General features: G+C 50.5%; 6 protein-coding genes across 6 annotated transcripts, besides 1 other annotated feature; 5 read left to right on the forward strand and 1 right to left on the reverse strand.

Annotated features, from left to right (window-relative positions):
• Positions 1 to 306: 306 nt before the first annotated feature.
• On the forward strand, positions 307 to 1929 carry ACLA_032280 (glycerol-3-phosphate dehydrogenase family protein; the record flags this gene model as incomplete). Its single annotated transcript, XM_001269918.1, has 3 exons — positions 307 to 602; positions 678 to 1810; positions 1874 to 1929. 3 exons carry the CDS (start codon positions 307 to 309, stop codon positions 1927 to 1929), a joined length of 1485 nt encoding a protein of 494 aa, XP_001269919.1.
• Positions 1930 to 2613: 684 nt separating this feature from the next.
• Positions 2614 to 2642: a microsatellite.
• A 228-nt stretch (positions 2643 to 2870) lies between these two features.
• On the forward strand, positions 2871 to 7621 carry ACLA_032290 (putative glycogen debranching enzyme Gdb1; the record flags this gene model as incomplete). Its single annotated transcript, XM_001269919.1, has 3 exons — positions 2871 to 3088; positions 3148 to 7471; positions 7535 to 7621. 3 exons carry the CDS (start codon positions 2871 to 2873, stop codon positions 7619 to 7621), a joined length of 4629 nt encoding a protein of 1542 aa, XP_001269920.1.
• Positions 7622 to 8197: 576 nt separating this feature from the next.
• On the forward strand, positions 8198 to 10927 carry ACLA_032300 (putative DUF221 domain protein; the record flags this gene model as incomplete). Its single annotated transcript, XM_001269920.1, has 4 exons — positions 8198 to 8374; positions 8462 to 8626; positions 8697 to 9870; positions 9927 to 10927. 4 exons carry the CDS (start codon positions 8198 to 8200, stop codon positions 10925 to 10927), a joined length of 2517 nt encoding a protein of 838 aa, XP_001269921.1.
• Positions 10928 to 13285: 2358 nt separating this feature from the next.
• On the forward strand, positions 13286 to 15481 carry ACLA_032310 (F-box domain protein; the record flags this gene model as incomplete). Its single annotated transcript, XM_001269921.1, has 1 exon — positions 13286 to 15481. One exon carries the CDS (start codon positions 13286 to 13288, stop codon positions 15479 to 15481), a length of 2196 nt encoding a protein of 731 aa, XP_001269922.1.
• Positions 15482 to 17134: 1653 nt separating this feature from the next.
• Positions 17135 to 17342, forward strand: ACLA_032320 (class I SAM-dependent methyltransferase; the record flags this gene model as incomplete). The annotated part of the gene is made up of 2 exons (XM_001269922.1): positions 17135 to 17140; positions 17193 to 17342. The coding sequence occupies 2 exons, from the start codon at positions 17135 to 17137 to the stop codon at positions 17340 to 17342; spliced, it is 156 nt and encodes a 51-aa protein (XP_001269923.1).
• An 884-nt stretch (positions 17343 to 18226) lies between these two features.
• On the reverse strand, positions 18227 to 19538 carry ACLA_032330 (3-deoxy-7-phosphoheptulonate synthase; the record flags this gene model as incomplete). The annotated part of the gene is made up of 4 exons (XM_001269923.1): positions 18227 to 18378; positions 18439 to 19341; positions 19404 to 19458; positions 19533 to 19538. The coding sequence occupies 4 exons, from the start codon at positions 19536 to 19538 to the stop codon at positions 18227 to 18229; spliced, it is 1116 nt and encodes a 371-aa protein (XP_001269924.1).
• Positions 19539 to 20020: the final 482 nt, after the last annotated feature.

Below are 20020 nucleotides of genomic sequence, written 5' to 3' on the forward strand. Positions count from 1 at the left end.
TAGTTACCTAGTTACCTAGGTTATATCATTTGGTCTCCGGCGTCTTCGGTTTGCCCCCCAGTCTCAGGCTTAGGCACAGTGACGTACCTACTGCGCATCCTGACCGAAAAACTGATCGCCGTTCATTTATCTTAATTCCCAGTATTAAATTTCGATTGTTCTTTGCGCTCCCAGCCGCCGAGTCGGGACAAGACAGATCCACAATCACGGGTACCAAACCCGCATCTTCATCTCGGACTTATATCAGAGAGCCACTGAAGGGTTTCTGATTGAGCGATTTGCCATTTGTCTTGCAGCAGTGCGTGGATGCTGTCCCCTGTACGCTTGGTATCTCGTCGGATCTGCTTTCCTGAATCTCGTGCCACGGCCATCCTACCTCGGTCCCCGGTGTCTCAATTCCAATCCACTCGAATCATAAGAAAAATTTCGCCATTGCCTACGTACTCCAGGGGTTTAAATCCTCTTTTCGTCACTCCTGTTCGATTCTTCTCCGGTTGTCGCACTCGATCTACTGCCAACGTCACGAACGGAATACCAAAGATGGGCTCTCTCGCACCTTATCAGCGGAAGCACAAAGTCACTGTGGTGGGCTCGGGAAACTGGTAAGGATATTTGGATACTACAGGCTATCTGCGGCATATGTGCGAGCTGTGATACTGACCGTGGTGTTGAAATAGGGGCACTGCCATCGCTAAGATCATTGCCGAAAACACGGCTAGCAATGACGGCATTTTCGAGAAAGAAGTTCAGATGTGGGTTTTTGAAGAGAAAGTTGAGATACCCCAGACTTCACGTCACTACGATCCTTCGTCGCCCTTGTGTCAGGGCCCTCAGAACTTGACAGAGGTGATCAACAAGACCCATGAAAATGTCAAGTATCTACCCGGAATTGCTCTTCCCGAAAATCTACGCGCCAACCCCTCGTTGGTGGATGCTGTCAAGGACAGCACCATCCTTATCTTCAATCTACCTCATCAGTTCATCATCAAGACTTGCGAACAGATTAAGGGTAACATCTTGCCCTATGCCCGCGGTATTTCGTGCATCAAGGGTGTCGACGTGAATGAAGACGGTATTAGCCTGTTTTCCGAGACCATCGGCAAGACTTTAGGGATCTACTGCGGCGCGCTCTCAGGAGCGAACATTGCCAACGAGGTCGCCCAGGAGAAGTGGTCCGAGTCGAGCATTGCTTACGATCCCCCTCACATGGATTCCAAAGCCCCGTCTCCCACTCTTTCCCCTACTGCGTCCGATACGGATGTGGTTCATTTTGAGCACAAGGATGTCTCCGGCGAGTTCTCACAGGTTAAACTTCGGCCCCTTCCCTCTGAGTATCCTCCCGTCGACCATGATGTTTTGAAATCCCTCTTCCACCGCCCATACTTCCACATCAGCGTGGTTAGTGACGTTGCAGGCGTCTCCCTTGGCGGGGCTCTGAAAAACGTTGTCGCGCTCGCTGCAGGCTGGGTGGATGGCATGGGATGGGGTGATAACGCCAAAGCTGCCATTATGAGAGTCGGCCTGCTCGAGATGGTCAAGTTTGGCGTGAAGTTTTTCGGCGCCACGATTGACGCGAAAACCTTCACCGAAGAAAGTGCTGGAGTTGCCGATTTGATTACCAGCTGTAGCGGTGGACGCAATTTCCGATGCGCTAAGCTTAGCGTTCAGAGGAACCAGCCCATTGAAAAAATCGAGGAAACCGAGCTCAATGGCCAGAAGCTCCAGGGCACGTTGACTGCGGTTGAAGTGAACCGGTTCCTAAAAAAGCAGCGTCTGGAGGACGAGTTTCCCCTGTTTACTGCAGTTTATCGTCAGTACCCCCTTATCCTACATGCAGCGGTTTGGCCGTGGCAGATCACTAATCAATCCTTAGGTGTTCTTGAGGGCTCCATGTCTGTTGCTGATATTCCATCCTACATTGAGCGGTAAATATTGACCTTATGTCATTTTCCCCTTGTCCATTATCGAGTGGTGATTGACTGGATCTTCCTCTCCTCGTGATAGTCAACCGAACTCATCCTGCGTCGGTGGTGGCGCACAGGGTCCGGACGGCGTGAAGGGCGGTGGCGCCAGCCAGGCTGTCATGTCCAGGTTATAAGCGACTGCAACACTACCTATAGAAGAACATGGTACATATCTATTTTAATACCTTAACTACCTATTGATTTTGGGATTGTCGGGCTGGATGGAGAACAATTTGACACGGGGCATTTTCTGGCGCGGAGAGAACAACAGGGGAACAATTAATTACTAGTACTTCCTGTATAGAGCGCAATGAGGCACGGTCGCGTCTAATTGATTTTGCCTATATTCTTCCTCCATCTTTCATGTTGTTGACAGGATTCATTAAGGATAAATCATTCAATCTCAGTAGCCTGTTCTTCTGTTATGTGTCCTGTGTTCAGACCAGCTCACCAAGCATGCAGCATGGAGTCCTGTGGTTGTGCGCTGTTGTGTTCCAGACCATCTTCTTCCCCGCTGCCAGGAAATGGTTGGATGCATGATGTCACACTCACACGGTTCGCGGGGCGGCCAACAATGGTCCAGGCACAACAAAAACGTTGATAAGCCTTCGCACTGCTTTCTTTGTCCCTTAAGGCACATCTCATTTGCTTTCCTTTTTTTTTTTTTTTTTTTTTTTTGTCTTGTAGGTATCCTTCCCAATCTCACTGTGCTATTATTCCGTTGACGGGCGGATTCCTCGGGTATCTCAACTGAGACAGAATCACAAGTCCGCACGCTGACAAGCTCTCCTCCGGCAGTCCCATCGTCAGACGATTACTCGGTGAGCAGCATCCAAGCACGCACAATACAAAGCTAGCCACCGCAGTCTCGCATAAATTGCTCCCCCAAATCATCTGGAAGAATCAATGTCATCTCCTCGGCAGGTTTACCTGCTGCCTTTGAAAGACGATGGATCTCCTGATGTGCCTGGAGGATACATCTACCTCCCAGCACCCACTGAGCCTGCCTACCTGCTTCGCTTCGTGATTGAGGGAAGCAGTTCCATCTGCAGAGAAGGAACGCTATGGGTGAACATCCCTGAGAGCGGCAAGGAGTTTGATCGCTCGGTTTACCGAAGCTTTAGGTGGGAAGAACATTGTCCCCTATGAATGCAGTAATGCCTGTACGCTGACTAAAGCCCAGATTGAAGCCCGATTTCAACAAGAATATCCAAATAGATATCCCCGTGACTTTGCCTGGATCTTTTTCGTTCTATACCACCTTTTCTCCGCTGCCTGAATTCTCTGTTGACCCTGTTCCAACGCCCGAACCCACGAGAACACCCACTCACTACATCGATGTCGCACCGAGATTGACGCTCCATGGGAAAGATCTGCCTCTCAATGCCCTCTCGATATTCTCCGTACTTTCCAAATTCATGGGGAAATATCCCACGGATTGGGATAGACACTTGAATGGCATCAGTCAACGCAATTACAACATGGTGCATTTCACGCCCTTGATGAAACGCGGAGCTTCGAATTCCCCCTACAGCATTTACGATCAGTTGCATTTTGACGAGGGCTCATTCCCAAATGGCGAGGCAGATGTGGCAGAAATGGTCTCGAAGATGGAGAAGGAATATGGACTTCTATCATTGACCGATGTTGTCTGGAACCATACCGCGCATAACAGCAAGTGGCTGGAGGCACACCCGGAAGCCGGTTATAGTGTGGAGACTGCCCCGTGGCTCGAGGCAGCCCTCGAACTCGACACTGCTTTGTTGGAATTCGGCCGAGAGCTCAAGAAGCACGGTCTCCCTACTGAGTTCAAGTTTGAGGATGATCTGTTGAGAGTGATGACCGCACTGCGAGAGAAGGTCGTCAGTGGTATACAGCTCTGGCAGTACTATGTCGTGGACGTGAAAGCCGATACGAGAAAGATCGTGGAGCAGTGGCAAGCTGGCGATCCAACAGGCGCTGCAGCCAGCAAATATGCCCATGTGAAGGTCAATGAATTTGCCGACTTGTCTTTAAAGCAGCAAGCAGACCTGATCCGAAAGCACGCAATTCCTACTGCCAAGCAGGTATTGGGACGCTTTAGTCGCGCAGTCGACCCTGCGTTTGGCTTGTTAATTTTGAATGTCCTGCGCGGAAAGTTCGACTCGCTGAGCTCTGACATTGACAATCCCGAGAAGACTATATCAGCCATCCTTGATGAGGTCAACCTGCCTTTCTATGAGGAGTACAATGCAGATGTCGCGGAAATCATGAACCAACTTTTCAATCGTATCAAATACGTCAGAATCGATGACCATGGCCCGAAACTTGGTCCGGTCACAGAGGAGAACCCTCTCATCGAATCCTACTTCACCAGATTGCCTCTGAACGATGTCACCAAGAAGCACAGTCCCAAAGCACTAGCTCTCGTCAACAACGGCTGGATCTGGAACGCTGATGCCATGCGCGATAACGCCGGCCCTGGTTCGAAGGCGTACCTGCGTCGCGAGGTGATTGTCTGGGGCGATTGTGTGAAACTCAGATATGGATCCTCCCCCGACGACAATCCCTTTCTCTGGGAATATATGGCAAAGTACACCCGCCTCATGGCCAAATATTTCGCCGGTTTCCGCATTGACAACTGCCATTCTACACCGTTGGTGGTCGCAGAATACCTGCTGGACGAAGCCCGCAAAGTTCGACCCAATCTTACAGTCTTTGCCGAGCTTTTCACTGGCTCTGAAGAAGCCGATTATGTCTTCGTCAAGCGTCTTGGCATCAATTCTCTCATCCGTGAGGCCATGCAAGCATGGAGTACTGGAGAGTTAAGTCGCTTGGTCCACCGTCATGGTGGTCGTCCTATAGGAAGCTTCGACGTTGAGTTGCCTTCGGCAGGCAGCAGTCATGCGATTGCTTCAGCTGACGTTGACCAAAAAGAAAAGATTTCTCACATTCGGCCTTCCCCTGTTCAAGCACTATTCATGGATTGCACTCATGATAACGAAACCCCAGCGCAGAAACGGGATGCACGAGACACATTACCTAACGCTGCTCTGGTTGCATTGTGTGCTTCTGCTATTGGAAGTGTGATGGGCTATGATGAGATATACCCTAAACTTGTGGACCTTGTCCACGACAAGCGAGTCTATTTCTCTGAGTTCTCTGAATCCGCTGAGGTGAAGCGTGACTCTGTGACAGGAGGAATCGGAGGTGTCAAGAAACTCCTGAATGAGCTTCACACGATGATGGGAGTGGAGGGATATGATGAAACTCATATTCATCATGACGGAGAATACATAACCGTCCACCGAGTACATCCAAAGACGCGAAAGGGCATCTTCTTGATTGCGCACACTGCATTCCCTGGCCAGTGCAGCAATGCTATCTTGGCTCCAACTCATCTTGTTGGGACTCAAGCCAAACATATTGGAACCTGGCTGTTGGAAGTGGATGCGAGCGACAGCACCAAGGCGGAGACGCTGGCGGACAAGGAATACCTGCGAGGACTGCCGAGTCGGATTCACGAATTCGAGGGCACAAAGGCAGAGCAACAGGGCGATGATACCGTGATCTCCGTTCTCGATACTTTCGTTCCAGGATCAATTGCTCTGTACGAAACATCTATTCCTAAGGCTGAGCATGTGGCAGGATTGGAAAACCATCTCGGTCAGGGTGCAGATGAAGCCTTCGCGGACCTCGATCTGGTGGATCTCAATTTTGTCCTTTATCGATGCGATGCTGAGGAACGGGATTTAAGTGGGGGTCAAGACGGGGTGTACAACATCCCCAACTACGGTCCATTGGTTTATGCTGGACTTCAGGGCTGGTGGAGCGTCCTGGAAGATATCATCAAAAACAATGCACTTGGTCATCCTCTCTGCGATCATCTTCGGCAAGGTCAGTGGGCGCTCGATTTCATCGTGAATCGAATGGAAAAAGCGGCGAAGAAGGACGGCTATACCTCTCTTGAGAAGCCCGCAAAATGGCTGCAAGAGAAATTTGCAGCTGTGCGCGATCTTCCTAGTTTCCTGTTGCCAAGGTACTTCGGGATCATTGTCCAAGTTGCTTACAACGCTGCTTGGAAACGTGGCATCCAGCTGCTTAGCCCCGAGATCAAGCAGGGGCAAGAGTTCGTTCATCAACTGGGCATGGTCAGTGTTCAGCAAACCGGTTATGTCAAATCTGCATCCTTGTGGCCAACAAAGAGTGTTCCCAGCCTTGCAGCTGGTCTTCCACATTTCGCTGTGGATTGGGCGAGATGTTGGGGCCGCGATATTTTTATCTCTCTCAGAGGCCTCTTCCTTTGCACTGGTCGATTCGACGACGCCAAGGAGCATATCCTTGCGTTTGCTAGTGTTCTCAAGCACGGAATGATACCTAACCTCCTCAGTAGCGGTAAGCTGCCGCGGTACAATTCTCGCGACTCTGTATGGTTTTTCCTGCAAGCAATCCAGGACTACGCAGAAATGGCACCCAACGGCATCGAGATCCTGAATGAGAAGGTTGCGAGGCGCTTTCTGCCGTATGATGACACCTGGTTTCCTTTTGATGATCCTAGAGCATACTCGCAACAATCGACGGTCGCAGAGGTTATCCAAGAAGTGTTCCAGCGACATGCACACGGGATGTCATTCCGGGAATACAATGCAGGCCCGGAGCTCGATATGCAAATGAAACCCGAAGGCTTTCAGATTGACATCAAAGTGGATTGGGAAACTGGTATCATATTCGGCGGCAATCAGAACAACTGTGGAACCTGGCAAGACAAGATGGGAGAGAGCGAGAAAGCTGGAAACAAGGGCGTTCCTGGTACACCCCGAGACGGTGCTGCGATCGAAATCACTGGTCTTGCCTATAGTGCTTTGAAGTGGGTCACCGGCCTGCATGAACGGGGACTTTACCCTCACGGAAAGGTAGACCTCGGCGAGGGCACGTCCATCACTTTCAAGGATTGGGCTGCAAAGATCAAGGAGAACTTTGAGCGCTGCTACTATGTTCCAGAGAACCCCGAAGACGACAGCAAGTACGACGTCGATCCCAGCATCGTTAACCGCAGGGGCATTTACAAGGATCTCTATAAGTCAGGAAAGCCATACGAAGACTACCAGCTTCGTGGCAATTTCCCAATCGCCATGACAGTGTCTCCGGACCTTTTCACTCCCTCGAAAGCACTGGGTACCCTGGCTCTTGCTGACTCAGTGATCGTTGGACCTATGGGCGTTGCTACGCTGGACCCGTCCGACCTGAACTACCACCCCGATTACCACAACTCTGAGGATTCGACCAACTTCGCAACCTCCAAGGGTAGAAATTACCACCAAGGCCCTGAATGGGTCTGGCAGCGGGGCTTCTTCCTCCGTGCTTTCTTGCATTTTGATCTTGTCCGCAGACAAACGGCCGAGGAACGAACGGAGGCATACCAGCAAGTGACCCGACGCCTGGAGGGATGCAAACGTGCTTTGAGAGAGAGTCCATGGAGGGGTCTCACGGAGCTTACAAACAAGAACGGCGCTCACTGCGCGGACTCTGTAAGTCCTGGTCTTTGTTTAATTTGCTGTCGGAAGACAAAGCTAACAAGAATCTCGTCATAGTCACCCACACAGTCATGGTCGGCAGGATGCTTACTCGATCTCTATTATGATGCTTCCCGACATGCCTCGAAGCATTCTCAGACATAAGCAATTTCTTCGAGAATGGTTGGATAACAATAGTAGTTGTTTTTGGAAGGGAAGATGGACATATGGGCTATATGTTTTGAATGATGAGAATCCGCATTAAATACTACTCTACTAATCCTCTGAAACGGTTGCCCACTTGTAGCCTGTTGTTTGGTGAGAGCACGAACCAACAACAGCACCAGGGCCACTTTATGCAACACCAATTACATTACTTGGGAACTGGGAGTAGCTGAGTAAGCAGCGTGCACAACTCATGATTTCCACTAGCACTACTTTGGCGGTCGCCTTCGAGCTTAAGGAAAGAAAGAAGCCAAACTTAAATTGAAATCTCATGATCCTTGACACTTCATCACAGATATCAAAGATCCCTCTTTGCATCTCCCCAGCTAATTTGAACACGTCCGGAACCATTGTATCCCTACCGAGTCCGCAGGCCGCTCATCACACCCAATCCCGTCCCTGACGTCAGTTGTTTTTGTCCAAAACATCTTCCCGAGGTGACGCACACCACTCGTGTGCCATATGTCAAAAACGAGATAAAGGGACTCGATATCGATTGACAGCATCTTGAGGGGTATGTCTCTCACTGAGCCCGCCGCGACGGCTCTAGCAACAGTCGTAACTGCTGCTGCTGCTGCCCAGACCGGCGGTAACGAGCGGAAATGGACCGATCAGACCAAAAATCAGCGCGATACATACACCCAGCTTGTGATTAGTCTTACCCTTGGGCTGAGTGCTTTCATATCCTTCTGTGTATGTTCTTTTTTCTTTTCTTGTTGGGCGGGGGGATGGGATTGTTTCGGGGAGTGTATGTATGCTAACGGCGCAATGGGGCGATAGATTCTACGGCCGAAATGGAGAGAACTGTATGCCGCGCGAAGGCGACAGCGTTGCGCTGCGTCACAGTTACCGGAACTCCCTGACAGTTTCTTTGGATGGATACCGGTTCTCTTTGGGATAACGGAGGAGCAGGTGCTTGGTTCGGCGGGGTTAGATGCATTCGTTGTAAGTGTGGCTTTTCTTTTGAGATTAGCCATGTGGGTTGGATTGGTCTAACTGGAGAATGTCTGGATAGTTCCTTTCCTTCTTCAAGTACGCTATTCGGTTTCTTACAGCGGTTTTCATCTTCGCCGTCGCCATCATCGGTCCGATTCATTTCAAGTACACTGGCAAATATGGAGTACCGGGCTGGGACCATGACGACCCGGACGATGTTGTTGGTCTGAAAGAGAAGAAGAAGTTGATCTCGGACCCGAACTATCTATGGATGTATGTCATTTTTGCCTACATCTTTAGCGGCCTGGCAATCTATATGCTCGTCCAGGAGACGGACAAGATTATCAGCATTAGGCAAAAGTACCTTGGGAGTCAGACCAGTACGACAGACCGCACTATTCGTCTCTCCGGAATCCCTTCTGAGTTGGCTTCAGAGGAAAAGATCAAAGAGTTTATGGAAGGGCTCCGTGTCGGAAAAGTTGAGAACGTGACTTTGTGCCGTGATTGGCGCGAACTCGATCATCTCATTGACGAACGCTTGAAAATGCTACGGAACCTGGAATGGGCGTGGACGAAGCATGTCGGGTACAAGAGGCCTAAGCCTTCCGGGAGCTCTATTTCGCTGACGCGCCAGCAAGCGCGAGGTTCGAGCCTGTTGTTCGATGGAGATAGCGAACAGACTCAGCTGCTTTCCGAGAGTGACCGCGATCATGTCTCTAATTATTCGCAACAGCGCCCGACGATACGTCTCTGGTACGGGCCACTCAAATTGAGATACCGCAAGGTGGACGCCATTGATTATTATGAGGAAAAACTTCGGAGAATAGACGAGAGGATTCAGGTCGCTCGTGACAAGGAGTATCCAGCCACGGAGATGGCTTTTGTGACCATGGAATCTATCGCTGCTTCTCAAATGGTGGTCCAGGCTATCCTCGATCCACATCCTATGCAGTTGTTCGCTAGGCTGGCACCGTCCCCCGCGGACGTCGTCTGGAAGAACACGTATGTCCCTCGCTCGAGACGAATGATGCAATCATGGTTTATAACGGGAGTTATTGGCTTCCTGACTGTCTTCTGGTCGGTGCTCCTGGTTCCCGTTGCCTATCTTCTGGAGCTCGAGACCTTGCACAAGGTGTTCCCTCAGCTCGCCGAGGCACTTGCTCGAAACCCTATCCTAAGTTCGCTTGTCCAAACTGGTCTTCCAACTTTGGTCCTCTCGCTGTTGACTGTCGCGGTTCCTTATTTGTACAACTGTAGGTCTTGACCTCATCCGTTCGGCATATCTAACTTTTACTGACCATCTTTGCAGGGCTTTCAAACCAACAGGGTATGATGTCGCGGGGCGATGTCGAGCTGTCCGTCATATCCAAGAACTTTTTCTTCACGTTTTTCAATCTTTTCCTTGTCTTCACGGTCTTCGGTACCGCGACGACGTTCTACCAATTCTGGGAGACATTACGCGATGCCTTCAAGGATGCGACAGCCATTGCATTTGCGTTAGCGAAGTCCCTTGAGTCGTTCGCGCCATTTTATATCAATCTTATCATGCTGCAGGGCCTGGGACTGTTTCCCTTCCGGCTTCTGGAGTTTGGAAGTGTTGCGATGTACCCTATCAACTTCCTCAGTGCCAAAACGCCGCGTGATTATGCTGAGCTGTCAACACCCCCAACTTTCAGCTACGGCTATTCCATTCCGCAAACAATCCTCATTTTGATCATTTGTATGGTCTACAGCGTGTTTCCCAGTTCTTGGCTGATCTGCCTTTTTGGTCTGGTATATTTCACCATTGGCAAATTCATCTACAAGTACCAACTCCTGTACGCCATGGACCATCAGCAACACTCCACTGGGCGGGCATGGCCGATGATCTGCAGTCGTGTGTTTGTGGGTCTGATAGTCTTCCAGCTCGCTGTGATCGGTGTGCTTGCCTTGCGGAGAGCTATCACTCGCTCATTACTGCTTGTGCCTCTGTTGGGGATCACTCTATGGTTCAGCTACTTCTTCGCCCAACACTATGAACCCTTAATGAAGTTCATCGCTCTGAAGAGCATTGACCGTGACCGACCCGGCGGTGGAGACATCTCTCCTTCACCGTCATCGACCCTCTCGCCTCCTTCTGGCCTTGACCGTGACGCTCTCCCAATACAACTCGGCGGTCATGAACTTGGCTTGAGATTGAAGAAATATGTCAATCCAAGCCTCATTGTGCCACTCAACGACGCATGGCTCCCCGGTCGCTCTGCTGCGCGCGAGTTTCAGGGGGATTTTGAGGCGTTTCCAGCCCCTAACGACAACGGAGCTGCTGTCTGATTCATGCCGCGCTTCGGTGATATCCTATCCCACCACTCAGCAATTGCATTGCCCACATTCGTTTCTCCCGTTGCACATATCAATGTTATACTAATTGTAATACCCATCCTATCCAGTCAGCACTATCCCTACCCTGACGTTGCAAAGCATACCCTATTTTCATGACTTCATGATGAACGATCGCGATACCACCCTGTGAGATTATGGTTGTCTGGATGATTCCCCGGTGGCTCATCAGAATGCACTCGTTATCTATTGCCTCATTGTTTGAAATGTACTTCTTGTTTTCAGTCCACGCCATGCGACTGACACTCACCAACTCCATAGTTTAGACTGTCCTACTGCTCTGCCGCTTTCCTTTTGCCACAACGTGCTAGCGTTCTATCTCATAGACCTTGTTCACACAGTTTTCATTGTATTGTCGATTTCTCATCCGCCAAAGACTATGGTATCCTATGGAGTAGGGCCGTGTCCCGCTATTATCCCGAAGAATGAAAATAGGAATAGCCACGTGTATGAATAGAAGAATGTATTGTCTCAAGTTTTCCACCCATAACGCGTAGAAGTGAGGTGAGCAATTCAGTCAAGCCGACATCAGCATTCCTGTGAAAAAGGCACTACGAGGCCCATTTAAAAGAACTGAAACAGACGCAAGTCTTCTACAGGAGTTGGATGGAGAATGGACAAAGTCTTGTAGTTCGTAGGTACAGATGCGCCATCGTCGTCTTGAGCAAGAACAGGGAAGATGATCCGAACTTTCCGGAAACTTATCTATCATGGATTGGTGTTCTAGACCCTGAACTTGTGGAAGACTGAATGTAATGATGAGATGATGTGAAGTCAGAATCGTATGTTTGTTTGCAGAATAGTCTAGCGTTTATTTTTCCTCGATATGCCTTAGCTAGAGCTGCTATGTGTATTGCATGCCTGAAGTCCCAGGCATCGGCAAGCACGTGGACTGATGGCACAGACATTGAGGAAGGGAAGATGGGAAGATGTTGACTTGGACAAGATCCAAGCACAGTCAAGCTTGCTTGTTACAATCGGCCTTTGCTCCTTTAGCTTGATCTGTCATCTATCTATCCATTAAGTCCAGAACCCCACCAATATGTTCAAGTGATCAATCCGATGAAGCCAAATCTATGGTATCTATCTACCCTCTACGCCAGCTTCTTCTAGTCCAGCGTCTATCTTTCGACTCTCCAACACACCATGGCCAGAAGCCAGCTCCACCCATGCCGCGTGCAATCGTTGGCTCCATGCTCACATTCCTCGGCTACGCTCAACAGCTCACACTCATCGCATGGTATTTTGTGTCCATTGTCTGAGAGGTTGTCCTCTCAGGTTTTGTCTGACCCCTGAACCGATCATTGGAGGCTTCATCTATCCCAGCATACCAGAAAAACGAAACACTTCATCCTCTTATATGCTCGATTTTGCCTCTCAGATAAGCTGAGTGTACAAGGTTGTCAAATTTAGGATACAGGCTGAGATTCGCCTCCCATTCCCCGGAAGACCAGCTCGGGAAGCCAGCGGCTCTCTGGTTGGCCCATCTACTTACTGAGTTTGACGCTCGCCCAGCGTTTGTCCTGGGTCCACCCCCGGGAATCAGGATACGGTTCCATGAAACCCCTCGTCCCGTCGAACTTGCCTCTCTGCTTGTTCCAGCGAGCAGCAATCGGTGTCTATAATCAATTGGTCCGCACTAATTCGCATACCATGGAACAGATACCATCCCAAAAATCTTGGCCAAATCACACATACTTTTACATCTCGTTTCCGGATTGAGTAATCGACGCTGCGTCGATAGTCTTTGACAGTCTGACTTTACTACAACCGGGTGGATCATTACTAGTTCACTACGATTACTGCTCCACCCCTCCATACCTGGGTGGTTCAAGTCTAAAAAGCCGACAAAAATGCATTCTATGTGCCATTCGCTTATACCTCGTTGACATCTGGTATCGACGTCAGAACGGCTATGTCGGGGAGATATATATTCTCATCCATGGTACCGGGGGAGGCGAACAGTAGAATTCTGTTTTTACCATGTTTGCTGCGGTTTGTTGATTTTGCCTCTATTGATCTCTTTGAACCTCGAACTTTTCATCTCCAGAACAACTGCTTGACGACTTACTTGACGACTCTCCTATATTGTCTTCAAAGTATAGGATCCTGCGCTGTTTCTCTCAGTGACTATATTGTATCTTCCTTCGGGGCTTCCCTTGGGGCTATTTCTTCGAGTTTCAGTCTCCAAAACACTGTAGAAGGAAGTTGGTGAGACGAAGCGAAGAAGCCAATTCTATACGGCGAATTCGCCTTTTGAAACGTTTCCGTCTGGGGCATCACGCATATACCATGATTCCAGCTGCAGCTCCAGCAGCCGGGGTTACTTTGGTTTGTCAAATGTCTCCTGTTCCGGCAGCAAACATCACACCCCCAGAGATATTGTTACAAATATTCTATTTGCTCGGTCCACGAGATTTTGACAATGCCCGACGGACGTGCTCCCAGTGGATGCGTGTTAGTCTATGCGAAGATTTGTTGGAGGGAATGCTCAGGCGAGCAGGTTGGTGGGATGCCTGGCGACACGATTGCGAGATCTACGATACCAAATTCAACTTGAACAAGCAAAGCTTGGTTTGGAGAATGAGCAGACGTTTTGCCACAGAATGTCTCTTGTCGGGGCGAGAATCGAACGTGGAGAGAGCCGGTTTCATGACGACTGGAGTCATGGACTTCTCACGACTTTCTCAGGGACAGCCTACGGCGAAACACCGTGTGCCATTCTCTTTGGGAGGTGATGCTATCTCAGACACCTACGCCAGACCTCTCGCCACCTCTAAGTTCCATGTCAGTAACTGTTCCAACTACTTACTGGTAACCTGTGGCTGCATGATATATGTCTATCGATTATTCTCCCGATATTTCGGAAGTGATTTACCGCCAAAGCTTGAAGAATTGAAAGACTTCGACATTGCGCCTGTTTCGAGCATCACTTGCCCCGTTGAGGTGATTTCAGCTACCATTGATACGAGTACCCCCAAGATGGTTGTGGCAGCCCTGTTGCGCGAACGTCTAGGACTGGTTTGCGATCTAGTCGAGTCACGAAAGAGCTTACCCGACTTGGATATCCTCCAGAATACGCCGAGCAGGATGAGACGACTGGAGCCGACATCGATGCACTATTTCCGCAATATCTGCTCCCTCGAAGATCCTCCTCGCAGCGTATCGATTTGCCCAGGCCGACGATGTGTTGCTTTTGGCTCCCTTGCTGGCGTTGAGTTGCATTGGGTCGATGAAAAGACAAAACTAAATCAGAAGAAGCAGTTTCCAACGTCGCAACCGTCAGAAATTCTCCACTTTCTTCCCGATCGACCAGGGACCTCTCATGAACTGCGCATTATCTCCTCACTGGCTGGTCCAGGAATGCCAGGGTGCGAGTGCTACAAGAGACCACACAGCGAACAACGAGCACCTTGCCAGTTCCATCTTCTGACAGATGTCCAATCTTTCACTCGATGGATTCCTTCTAGCAATAGCACAAGTTTGAGCGTGGTCAGAGCAACCCATTGCCATCACTACAGAGCTATCCCAGTTAATGATGGGTTACATATTCTGTTTATCGAGCCACGAACAGGTTCGCTTTGCATCGGCTCGGATGCCCCGATCGGTGGACCGACAAGTTTGACAAGGGCTCTAGTTTGTGTTCCACCGTTTGAGAAGAACACTTTGGGCGTGTCTGAAGACAACATGATTCCCACTGTTTTCGCGTCTGGGTGGAACCTGGAGTGGGGTTTGCGCGTCGTGGCCGCCTATGGCGATAGAATCGTCATGTATTCTGTGCCACTCGATGTGTTTAACGTGATTCGAAAGGAGCGTGAACGACAGGGTGACGGCGTCATGGGTGACAGCGACCTGGCAAGAGACTGGTTCCTTGACCAGTCACGGCCTTCCAAGCGTCGAGATAGTCTCGTTCAGAACCAGAATGGTGACTGGGATTTCCTCCTCAGCGTCAGCTACCGGCCAACGGCGATGATGTGGCCTTTCAAGATATACGGAAAGGAGATCGCGCGAATGGAAAATGTGGTGGAACTAGGCCTTCAGACGTCTTTTGGAGGCGCCCGGGTCTGGGCATTCAGTGCCTCTGGTGAAACGAATATCATTGACATCGACACTTTCACATCACGCAGCCAGCGGCTCGCCGACATGTCTTGCAGGTCTACCTCCGTCGGCGTTGATGGTAGTATTGTATCGGCTCTATCAGTCAGCCGGACAGAATCTGGCTTGCTTTCAGCACAATCGTCGCGCAAGCGCAAGCCAACTGAAACCCGAGACGACTTTGGCGGGCAACAATCTGCCATCTGCCGCCTACCCAGGTTCTTGAACGATGGATACAACATCTCTGCGAAAGGTCTACCGCAAACCCTTCCTGCTGTCATTGGACGGCGCCCTTCCTTTGCTGCATGTATTGTGGATTTCAAGATCCCCGAGTTGGGGCCCCGCGAAGGAGCCTGGGTCGACAGGCCCCTACCTAGGGGATTTACTTCCTAGCAATATGTTCGATCTATCTCTTTCGTTTCATATGAATTAGCGTGGTTCTTATTGACTGGATGCTTTTTATATCAACTATTATTCATGTTCAACTGTGAGCTTTGAAAATTTGGCGTCTGCTTAATTCTTGCCTTGGATGTCTTTGGTCTTTGGCGATGTGACTGCAGTCGCCTGTTACGATTCACGAGTGCACCGATTACCCACTTTAGGATTATACTTTTGCATTTACACCATCATGATATATTCTCGAATCCTATCATAACTGACCCCCGATTTTCTCATACCCCCCAGATTCATGCTCAAGAGATCGACGTTCAATGTGGAGGTGGCGACACCAGTGGGTTGATCAGCCACGATTCTCTGCCACGCAGCCATTCACTAATTTGTCTCAATCCTGGCGCGAGAACCATCTTGCAATGTGTTTAATTTGCGTGCATAATGCTGCATCAATAGCGCCCAATCTCCACGGAGGCCAACTATTGATACATAAGGTCTGCTCAAATGACCTTGTGCTATAGCCAATCCTCGACGTCGTGAACATTGCGTGTCAAGATCCAAGCCGAATCAGGCTTAAGATTGGATCTAACATTAGTTCTGTGTAACTGTTGGTATGTCTTATTTTATGCAGTTCAAAGCCCCTTCTTTACCGCATTGTTGGTAACTGCATGCTGTGGAGTACCCAAGGCAGCGCATGCCGTCTTGAAAACTGCTACGGAGTATACAGTAAGATTTCCTAATACTCAGCATGCGACCCTGCAACCTATCCCCGCAGAAGCAAATGATAAAAACTCACTAAGTGACATCCCGATCCAAAACACATTCACAAAAACACAAAATGCTCCCAGAAACCACCCGGGGCGCGAACACGTCACCCTGAGACGGGATCCTCGAAGTAGCTCGTCCCCATAGTACGGCACCTCACCATACAGCTGGGGCAGCGAGGTGTCAACATGCAAGGGATGCCGCAAGATGTGAACGGAAGCAATCAGCCCGGCCAGCAGGAAGGAAAGCGGACCCCAACAGACCGCCGTGATGTGATGGTCTCCATGCACAAGATGAAGACGCAGGGGACGAAATGCCGCGGGTCCGAGAGGGCGTATTCCTTCCAGAGTTGGCCAAGGAGATCATGCTTGCTCATAATGGTGTCGAAGTCGTGGACACAGTAGCCGTTAAGGATGAAATAGATGCTGCCACTTCGTGTGATTGTGATTATATCTTGAGGCATGGTTGTAGAGGTATAAAGCTTACGCACGAAGACCCATTTTATGGCCCAGAGATTGCGATCTATGATGCGATAACTTGATGTCAGTCCCGCGAGGCAGGTCTTGCGAAGATGGAGACCAGACTCTGTGCAATTCTATCATTGGCGACATAGCCGATGGTTTCTGCGGCGGGTGGGTAGCACGGGTGAATGGATTTAGTTCACATGGTGGAGATTATGAATCTGATGGTCGACAAGATGCTGTATGCGAGAAAAAAAAGCTCTGGACCAGAGACTGTGAGATGATGTCGCCGGTGCAACAAGGATCAGGACACTAAAATGCGTCCGGGGATCTGACAACGGGTGAGGTATATCAAATAAGCTCTCTGACTTCACGAAGCAGCGTTGGTTGTTTCCCTCATCTGCTACCTCCCAACATCTCCTGGCCGACGATGCCAGTGCGCACAAATGCCAACTGACGACTAGTAAGGGATATAGCACCGTGTATAGGCTCATTCTCGCCGAAACAGGGACGTCCTCGACCTCGCCTACGGCATGGGCTTCTACTCCCGCCACTTCGCCAAAGCAGGCGCACGCAAAGTCCTCGGCATCGACATCTTCAATGCGATGGTCGCGAGCGTCGCGCCGCCAGGCCCTTGACGACGGCGTCTGCGACGTGGACTCTCCGAGTTCCACGTCGCAGATAAAAGCGAGCCACTGCGTCTGGGGCAGTTCGATCTCGCGTCCTCGCCGCGTGGCTGCTCAACTATGCGTGCGAAGTCGACGAATCGACTTGCAGACCATGTGGTAGAATCTGTTCGGCAGTCTCAAGCCTGGAGGACGCTGCGTTAGCATCGTGCCTGATACGAACCAGGTGCGGACGGCTCAGACTCCCGGGGACGAGAAACGGTTCGGTCAGAGCTCGAAGCTCCTCGATAGAGTGCCAAGGGGGGTTAGGGTGCGGACAACGCTGCATGCTACTACCCCCATGTCCTTTAATTGCTATGCCAGGGAGCTCGCGGTCCATGCGGAATGCGCTAGAGATGCTGGCTTTTCGGGCGTCCAGTGGATGCCACCGGTTGATCCGCACGTCTCGGGAGTGGACTTTGCCAGTTTTGTGGAGTCGCCGATTTTCCAGGTCTTCTCGGTGACTCGTACTAGTTGCGTGGCTTAGGATGCTTCATGGGTGGCCTTCTGTGGACGGTATTAGCGGGGGAGAGTGGCAGCTGTACTTAGAAATACTGGCTCAGACAAAGCAACAGTACTCAGAATGATCCTGATTATTTCAAGTGTCTTTCCTGCCAAATATCGTAATCCAGTTTGATGGAAGGGTGGTAAATCCTTCTGAAATGTGATTCATTCTCCATAAGGATGTAGGCACTGTAGGCCAATTCAATTAGATATGTCAAGTATATAAACCCCGAAACGAAATTTTGTGGACAGCGCTGGCATCAAGCATCACCTGCACCTATGCAGAACATGCTTTTATCTCGAGAGAAGAACACACAGGAAACACGGCGGGTCATAAACGCTGAAGTGGAAGTTCAGTTGACAGCAAGCTTCTCTTTCCGAGCACGTACGGCCTGCGCAAGGTTCTCGAGCACCGCTTCCGAATCCTCCCAGTGGATGCAGGCATCGGTGATACTGACACCGTACTTGAGGCCAGCCTTGCCCTCAGGAGGAACCTTCTGGTTGCCTGGACGGAGTTAGCACTGAGAACATGTGGCACATGATCATCAGGAAAATGTGGGCTTACCCTCGTTGATATTGCTCTCAATCATGACACCCATGATGGCACTCTCGCCAGCAGCGATCTGTTCCGCCAGAACGGCAGCGACCTTGGGCTGGTTCTTGTGGTTCTTTTGCGAGTTGCCGTGGCTGCAGTCGACCATGAGACGGGGCGTCAAACCCTGCGCGGACAGCTTGGTCTTGGCATCGGCAATGCTCTGAGCGTCGAAGTTGGGACCCTTCTTTCCGCCACGGAGGATGACGAAGCAGTCGGGATTGCCCACGGTACCGACGATGGAGACGACACCAGGCTTGGTGACAGAAAGGAAGTGGTGGGGGTGCTTGACGGAGCCAATGGCGTCGACTGCAACATCCAACGAGCCATCGGTTCCGTTCTTGAAACCGACCGGGAAGGACAGACCGGACGCCAGCTCGCGGTGAACCTGCGACTCGGTTGTCCGCGCGCCAACGGCGCCGACGGAGAGACAGTCGGCGAGGAACTGGGGAGAGATGGTATCCAGCATCTCACTGGCGATGGGCATGCCCTTGTTGGTCAGATCGACGAAGAGCTGGCGGGAGGTACGCAGACCCTTGTTGATCTTGAAGCTGTTATCGATATCGGGGTCGTTGATCAGGCCCTTCCATCCGACTGTGGTGCGGGGCTTCTCGAGGTAGGAGCGCATGACAATCAGCAGTTCATCCTTGTACTTCTCCTTCATCTTGAGAAGTCGATCGCAGTACTCGAGGGCCATTTCGGGGTCGTGAATCGAGCAGGGGCCGATAACGACTAGCAGACGGTGCTTGTCGTCTGTGCCGTGGACAATGGAAACAGCTTCTTGACGGCCTTCCAGGACCGTCTGTCTGGACTTCTCTGTCATAGCGATCTCATGTTGCAGGAGGTTGGGGGGTGTGAGAGGGTTGTATCCGCGAACTATGCAGGGCCAGTGTCAGGCAATTGGTAGTATTCGGAGAATCTGTCTGATGGGAACCTACTGCGCGAATCTTCGAGGTTGTCATGGTTCCCTACGTTAGGGTTCTCGATGAAGAACTGCGTAGCAAATGTGAGATTTCAATCCCGTGTCCGATTCACATAGATAGTCGGCCTAGCTGGACTCTACTTACAGACATGGCGGGTGGCGGGGTAAAGTATGTGTCTCACACGATGGGGGGGTTGACGATGCAGGGAGGGGCAGAAGGGATGAGGAAGAGAGGTCGTCCGGATCAACCGTTGACTTGGCAGGGAGGAATAGGTGGTTAGTGTGGGAAGATGAATTAAGAACCGATGGTCAAGACCAGCTTTAAACCATCCCCAGGTTTTTTTTTTTTTTTTCTGTGCTCTATGACTCAAAAATGCAAAAAGTCTCTTTGGCCTGGTCCTTGCAGTACATGATCAACTGCGATTTCGGCGACCGAGGTTGCTGGCACGTGATCATGGTCGGCCAATCGTGCCTGCGTGCCTGAGCAAGAAGGCATTGCATTCCTCGCATCACCATTGGTCTACTGTGTATGCTGTTGGAGACCTGAAGTTACACGGCATCAGCTGAGAAGTATGGAGTAGATAGTCATTTTTGATTCTAAGCCGGAATCACATTTGGCTGCAAACTGCATCC

Source organism: Aspergillus clavatus, genomic scaffold (genome assembly GCF_000002715.2).
Source record: "Aspergillus clavatus NRRL 1 1099423829805 genomic scaffold, whole genome shotgun sequence".
NCBI classification, from domain to species: domain Eukaryota; kingdom Fungi; phylum Ascomycota; class Eurotiomycetes; order Eurotiales; family Aspergillaceae; genus Aspergillus; species Aspergillus clavatus.